The sequence below is a fragment of the Nansenia antarctica genome (genome assembly GCF_963989245.1).
Source record: "Nansenia antarctica genome assembly, chromosome: 4".
Classification (NCBI taxonomy): Eukaryota; Metazoa; Chordata; class Actinopteri; order Argentiniformes; family Microstomatidae; genus Nansenia; species Nansenia antarctica.
This window is the reverse complement of record NC_137689.1, coordinates 50,784,137-50,792,269: the sequence shown is the minus strand read 5'-3', so window position 1 is coordinate 50,792,269 and position 8,133 is coordinate 50,784,137. Positions and strand designations below refer to the sequence as shown.

At 43.7% G+C, this 8,133-nt stretch overlaps 1 protein-coding gene across 1 annotated transcript; it reads left to right on the top strand.

Moving 5' to 3' along the window:
- Positions 1-295: 295 nt before the first annotated feature.
- On the top strand, positions 296-4,250 carry crhbp (corticotropin releasing hormone binding protein; the record flags this gene model as incomplete). Its single annotated transcript, XM_080528275.1, has 7 exons — positions 296-376; positions 666-759; positions 1,177-1,334; positions 2,116-2,326; positions 3,336-3,484; positions 3,760-3,877; positions 4,096-4,250. 7 exons carry the CDS (start codon positions 296-298, stop codon positions 4,248-4,250), a joined length of 966 nt encoding a protein of 321 aa, XP_080384401.1.
- Positions 4,251-8,133: the final 3,883 nt, after the last annotated feature.

Below are 8,133 nucleotides of genomic sequence, written 5' to 3'. Positions count from 1 at the left end.
CATGCGCTTATCGCCGTCCTGTCCTAAGCGTGCAGACATCTGTCAGGGTAGAGGAGTGCTCTGTCTCTGCTCGGCTGACTGTCACAGTCACTGGCGACGTGTGATTCCTCCTCGCTCTCGTCACAAACACGCAAGTTGGGGGTCGAGCGTACACATTGTGTTGTCCTATCAATTGATCTTTACAGAAAGCGGTTTTATTGAATAGTGCATCCTATATAAAGGAGTGTGGCTTGTAGCGCGGGTTCATACTTCCCGTCTTGCTGTGTGCGCTGCAGAGAGACAGATTGTGAGCATTATGGAGGGCACTTTCCGAGGGCAGCTGTTCTTCCTTGTGTTGTGTCTGTCAGTCCTCAAGGGAGACTCTAGGTACATCGAGGTAAGTCTCTAGAGACATTTGACTTGACTTTAGTTTTTTTTCCGTGTAGCCTCTATGTTAGGTCTACAGAAAACAGAGTTTTTGAGTTGGATGAACAATACATCAGAGATTTTATTTGGAAAAAGTTGTGACAACTTTTGCAGTTTTAAGATTATGGTCATTTGATATAAAAAATAAAAAAATGCTATAACAATTATAATACCGTAATAATAGCAAAAATGTTTACGCATAGATTTCTTATTTCTTTCGGTTAGAACTTTATTATCTGATTAAAGATTTTACTCCACAGGATAACGAGATCATGCCAGAAGGATTATTTTCACTCCTTAATTCAGAGCTCAAAAGAGAAATAAACGAGGAATTAATTTACCGTCGACCCCTACGTGAGTATTGACATACCACAGTCATCAAAATTGTTGTTCTCTTTTTTTCATTATGGTCAGTCTAACCATTTTCACCTGGCATTCCACATCTTCTCACATCTTCGTGCTGAGTCTGTCTTCTGTTCATTTTATTTTAACGTTTTGCATTATTGATCATCTACAATTATCACTCAAATGTAACTTATATTATAAATATTTGTCCTGCCATTCAATATGAACATTTAATGGGAAACTGCTGGACACAAAGTATAATATATGGACACACTCTCTCTCTCTCTCTCTCTCTCTCTCTCTCTCTCTCTCTCTCTCTCTCTCTCTCTCTCTCTCTCTCTCTCTCTCTCTCTCTCTCTCTCTCTCTCTCTCTCTCTCTCTCTCTCTCTCTCTCTCTCTCTCTCTCTCTCTCTCTCTCTCTATCAGGGTGTCTGGACATGGTGGCAGTAGAGGGTCAGTTCACCTTCACGGCAGACCGGCCCCAGCTCAGCTGTGCTGCGTTCTTCATCGCTGAGCCCAACCAGGTCATCAGTGTGGAGTATGACAGCGTTGACATCGACTGCAGGCGAGGGGACTTCATCAAGGTAACCTTCCGTCACCCCGACAACCCCCCCCCCCCCCCGCCACAACTATGTCCCTGATAACACACACTGAAACATACACAAGGGTTCTGTGTATGTTTAATTTCCTCAAGCCGCCTAGAAATGTATCAAATAAACTGTTTTAGCAGCTGTTATGACAGGAGTGCCTAGTCTAGGGCCGTTCATCAGAGAAAATGTCTTAGCCCCAGCTATGAAGGGCATGCTGGTTTCCAGATCTGAGCAGTATTTTTCCCTAGCTAAAGTCAGAGGTAATTGCCAATGGCCCCTGGGGGGTATTCCATCAACATCGCTAAAGGAAAATCCAGGCTTATTTTTTATCAGTCTTGCGAGACAAAAAAATAAGACCGTATTTTCTGCTAATTCTTGCGAAACGTATCAAAATAAGCCTGGCTTTTCCTTTAGCGACGTTGATGGAATACCCCCCTGGTCCTAGCATAGATTTGTTTTTCTTAGATTCACTTACTTCGGAGCTTCGGATAAAATATGTCTAAAATATAATGTAAATGTAATCCCCTCTGTTGTGTTACTAGAGTGATTAAATTACAAATGAACACTTGGGGGCAGCTCAATCTGACCAGAGATTTAAACCCAAGCACAACACAAGAAGGCACTTCTTCTTGAAGCAAAAAGGTTATCACTTATTAAGTGATAACGAATCATCATCTTGGATTGCCTTATGCCCAAAACTTTGGGAAATTCGTTTCTGATGGAATAGGAAATCATGTCTTGATATGACCCTGTCCTCCACCGTCACTGTTCCCAGGTGTTTGATGGCTGGGTGATGAAAGGAGAGAAGTTCCCCAGCTCCCAGGACCATTCTCTGTCGGTGTACGAGCGCTACGTGGACTACTGTGACTCTGGCACGGTCAGGAGAACTGTACGTTCCTCTCAGAACGTGGCCATGATCTTCTTCCGCATCCACGCCGCTGGCAGTGGGTTCACCATCACCGTCAGGAAACCCTTCAACCCGTTCCGTGAGTGGAGCCTGACACCTGATAAAAGCCACTGCCACAGCTACTGTTTTCCCTCACCCCCCCTGGCACTTGATGATGTGTAAATAGTCAACTAAGAGCAGAGTAAACTAATGTGATTGAAGTGAGAGTGCCTACAGTAATCCCTGGCTGGCTGGTGGCCATACTACTGTAAACTGTGACGTGTGCCAAGTGCCGACAGTGGATCAGAAGTGGATCAGAAGTGGCGCATAGTGCGCCCACGTAGGGTTGTATTGCAGCTGGATAAATATCGGGGGTTTTTGTCAACATTTTAATGAAATGTGTTTATCTCAAATTGGTCCATACCTGTAAGTACAGGGTGGACTTTTCCTCTTGTGGTTGTGGGAAAACAGGATTGTGTTTGACAAAATGAAACCCAGTTGCACTAAACAACCCCTCCTTGGACAGGGTGATCTGACTGTAGCTTGAGGAAGGCATTGGCGAGCTTGATTGCAAATGATTCAGTCTACAGAGATTTAGAATAATGATTCTTAATAAATACAGTGAATTCAGAGGCTTGCGTTGACCTCTGTGACATCTGCATTCTGGAGCTGGTTTGATTGCAAAGCACAGAGTTTCCTAAGCCCTACCCTACTTACTTAATGTGTATGCCAGTGGAGGCTAGTGGAGGTAGAAATCAGAGGATGGCCTCATTGTAATGCATGGAATGGAATCAGGAATGGTGTCAAACATGTGTGTTTAATACCATTCCTATTCTTCATTCCTTTCATTACAATACTATTCCTCATTCCATTCCATGCATTACAATGAGCCCATCCTCCGATTTCTACCTCCACCAGCCTCCACCAGCACATGTGTTTTTGCATGTGTTTGTGTGTGTGTGTGTGTGTGTGTGTGTGTGTGTGTGTGTGTGTGTGTGTGTGCGTGAATAGTTATTTTCAAATGTATGAAAGTTAAGAGTTCAATGCTTCAGAAACGTCCTGGTAGAATTAAGGTTGAATAATAAACTGAATTCCTCATTCCCCTCCAGCCTGTAATATCATCTCCCAGACCCCAGAGGGCAGCTTCACCATGGTGATCCCCCAGCAGCATAGGAACTGCAGCTTCTCCATCATCTACCCTGTGGAGATCAAGATAGCTGAGCTCAGCCTTGGACACCTCAATGACTTCCCCATCAAGGTGAACAAGGACATGACCAGTGCAATATCACTCAGTCCTAGGCCTACCTAGTCCTTCAGGTCATAGGTTTGTGACCTATATGTGTGTGTCGTCATCTAATGTTGACCTACCATCAAACGTAGGTGTGGAGATGTGGAGAGAGTTGATATGCTAATATTCAGTGGATGTTTTTGATACATGGGAACCATTCGTTAACAGCTTTGGATATTGTAATGTTTTGAGAATTCCATGCAGCGATATGCAGTGAACATTGACCCATGTGTTGGTCTCTACAGAGGTCTGTTCCTGGCTGCGCGGGTGCAGGAGACTTCGTGGAGCTTCTGGGAGGAAACGGCATGGACACCTCCAAGATGCTCCCCGTGGCGGACCTCTGCTACTCCTTCAGCGGCCCTGGTGAGGACCCACACATGCTGTGCACCAAGACACACACACACACACACACACACACACACACACACACACACTGTACACAACTGTCGGGACATGGACCTGAAGATTTCTCCTCATGCTTTTTGTAGGATAGATGGAATATGAATAGAGTCAGACACTTTGGAGATATCTTAAAAACCACCTGGTAAACTTTGCTGCTCTCCCTCTCTCTCCTGTTCCAGCCCAAATGAAGATAGGCTGTGACAACACTGTGGTGAGGATGGTATCGAGTGGGAAGTTTGTCAACCGTGTCGCTTTTCAGTACCGGCTACTTGACCGTCAGGAACTACAGGGGATCAAAGGTAACACTGTGGAGGATTTCTGTTTCAACGGCTGAGCTCCCCAACTCCACCTCTCTGTGTGTCTCACGGACCACTGGTTGCCAAAACCTACAATGTGACTGATAGTGGAAAAAAGCCTAAGGATTGCCATAACATTCTGTACTCCATTTCAACAAAGAGATTGATTTATTTTTTACCTCATTATGTCTGTTTTTAAAATTTGTATTATTCTTTATCTTATCCGATGACTTGTTGCTGACGCAAGCTTAATAAAATGCTCTTTTGTGTTTGTTGGCACTGCAATTGGTTTGATTCAGTATTTACGTGTCAAAGTTGTGTGTTTATAGAAGTTACAGTAAACAGTGAAAAGAGCAGAGGGGTACAGAGGGGTACAGAAGGGTATTTTAGGTAAAACAATCTTTAAGTGGAGCGGTGCTAACAAAATGAATGTTTCTTACAATTATTATTATTATTATTTATTTTGAGAGATGATGTTTGGACCTAGACTGAATACAGTACGTTTCCACCACAAACAATACTAGGAGATAAGTGTAGGAAATAATAATAGTAAAAACAAGTTATTTGCTGTTATCTATATTTATTTGTATCAAACTATTTTTTTGTAATACAATTGAAATGCATGAGAAAGCGCTCATTGAAGCTGTTACTTCTTTCATTTACTAATTAGTTAAATGATGCTGAAGTAAGAGGGCTAGCTGCATGGGGACCTCACCATGAAGAAAATCAGAGGGATCAACATTGGTATCAACAACGCCCCCCTCCCCCTCCACCCCCACCCCAATGCAAATGTGAAAACGTGCATATGCCACGTTTTCTAATACCGCCAAACACATTTGCATATCCTTGTAAACAAACCAACCGTGAAGTATGCATGCAAAGGGCAATGTCCTACCAGACACCAGACACTAATACAGCTCTCTTCACTGGACATTCTTCATCATGTGATCTTATTCCTTGATGGCTACCAATCTATTTATTTTGTAACGGTCAGGCTAGTGAACCCAAATGCAGAACACAGAAGAAGCAGGTAGACAGGACAGGCAGGTAGACAGGGCAGGCAGGTAGACAGGGCAGGCAGGTTGACAGGGCAGGTGGGGCAGGAGGCAGGAGTCAGGCTGGAGTATTGCAGGTACAAGGAAACAGGGGGTCAGTATACTGAGTAGACTGATGGAACAGTATTTACTACGACTGGAAGCGTCACTAACAGTGAAACTGAAGCTAGGATCGGGCAGAGTGGTGAAGTCTGGACTGGGTATTTATGGCAGGGCTAATGATGGGATGATGGCAAACAGCTGGTAACCTGACTCCCGCACACCTGACTCCACTCCTGTAATGAGAGAGAGAGAGAGAGAGAGAGAGAGAGAGAGAGAGAGAGAGAGAGAGAGAGAGAGAGAGAGAGAGAGAGAGAGAGAGAGAGAGAGAGAGAGAGAGAGAGAGAGAGAGAGAGAGAGAGAGAGAGAGAGAGAGAGAGAGAGAGAGAGAGAGAGAGAGAGAGAGAGAGAGAGAGAGAGAGAGAGAGAGAGAGAGAGAGAGAGAGAGAGAGAGAGAGAGAGAGAGAGAGAGCCAGGGAGGAGGGGAGGAGGGGACTGCAGGTTAACTGGAAGTGGAAGGCATGACATATTAAGTACTATTTTAAAGCTAAAATGTACATACTGGACCTTTAATGGTAACATTATTGAGGCTCAAACAGAAATGTATCACCTTGCTTCCATCACTGTCGTTGAATTAAATGACATGTGCAATGTGCATAACATCCCAATGACAAACATTCGAACAACCTTTTATTATTATTTTTAAGAAATGTGATGTTTCTGACTTTCTGCTTATCTTCTTATACTGCGTGCGTGGTATTACAACGAAAAACAAAACCTTTTTATTAGCCACTTTTAAAAGTGGATTACCCACAGCCTCTGTAGACATCCAAGCCTCTGCTGCATCGACCACTGTTGCCTTCCTGACGTCTCCAGAGTCGGATGCTTCCTCCTCCTCTCCACAGGGAGGCCAGGGAGACGTCTGCGCAGTGCGCACACTTCCTTGATTAAAGGTCTGGGGCGGTATTATCACGGTGAGACACCTGCCGCCTCAGTCACAGGGGTAATTGATAACGATCTGAGATCACCTCATGGCGGAATGACACACACGCTGTGTGCGTGGGGTTGAATGACACACAGCTGTGCGCAGACCCCTACTGCGAGATTGCAGACCCCTACTGCGACAGTAAAATCATCAATCGGAAACTGGCCTTAAGCTAACTCATATGGTTCGAGGGAGCGATGTGTGTGTGTGTGTGTGTGTGTGTGTGTGTGTGTGTGTGTGTGTGTGTGTGTGCGTGTGTGTGTGTGTGCGCGTGTGTGTATCTATGGCTTCGTTCACACGGCAGTGAAATGTGACCCAAATCAGATTTCTTTGCCGACATGCGACTCAGGTCTGATTTATGCATGACCGTGTGAACAGCACAAGTCACATTAAATCTGACTTTTTAAAATCCGACCTGGGTCGCGTTCAGAGGTGCTATTATATCGGATACATATCTGATATTTAGCAACGGGCCCGCCGTCTGAACTGTCAAGTCGCGTTTAATGCGACTTTTACGTCACTCTAGCAGGGTTGCCAGATGGGATTGACAATTTACAAAGCCTAACCAGTCTATAACTGCTAAATCCAGTAGCCCAATCGGCGGTAACCCGCCCCATCTGGCAACCCTGCACTCTAGACGCAAGTATTCCGTAAACAGTGCGCTGTGTGACATCCTGACGTCATTGTTATTGTCCTTCTGCACATGCGGGTCTGTTCAGGGCCGTGGAATGTTCACACAGGAGTCAATGTAGGTCAAATAAAGGTCACATTTTAAAAGTAATGTGAACTGCCAAACAAAAAAATCGGATCTGTGTAAAAAATCGGAATTGAGCATCAAGACCTGCCGTGTGAACGAAGCCTATGTGAGTGTGTCGGGTCAGATCCAGGGTGGATATAGGTTGGAGATAATTGTTCCATTGAGCTCAGAGGCATAGACCTACGAGTATTTATGTATTTACTAATTATGTTGGGAAAACTCAATAAGGAATTGGTCGATCATTATCTGTCTTTATTATCTGTATTTATGTCTGCCCGTAATTCAGAGGAAGCTGTCAATCAAACGGCAATCACAGGATGGATGAATTATTACACATAGCAGGAGAAATAATGACACTACAATATCTCTTTATTAGGCATTCTAATACACAGCTACAATATCTTCATAAGACAAAGCCTGATGTGTGTTTTTCCTATTTTGGAGATTCCTCTTGCTTTGTTGTTTTATACGCTCCATCATTCCATACAAATATTGTGGAACCATACGTTTACTTAGCTTTTTCCTCTTATCTGTAATGTCATCACAGCATCTGCAGAGAAATTATGGTTTGAGTAGCATTTGAGATAAGGAGAGTCAGTGGCTGAAATGCTTGGTTGATAAAACAAATTGGAAAACTAAATCTCTCAAAACATCCTCATAAATGATTACTTTTAGCAATATTGGGGTTTGGAACCAATTACCCAATAGATTACAATCCTAGATAATATGGGTTAGGGTTAGGGAACCTGTGAAAAGCTTGATTGTGCTACAAATCGAGCAATAGTACAACAAAACAGTTGCTGGATTTGAAATTACTTAGTCACAGTACATAGCAGAAACATACTGTAGATATCCGGAGAAATAACAAAATATTACAAAATAAAATAAACTGGGACTAAGTTCGTACTTTGTTGAGTGTATCTTTATTTTCGTCACTTGCAGTTTAGGGCTCATCAGAGCAATTCTTCTGTATGACTGGACTTTATATGACACCCAGTCTCACTTCTCCATTGAGCTGTGTCCTTCCTCTCTCCCTCTCTTGTATGGCCTGATGTCAGCCCAGAGCCTTTTTACAGCATCTCCTC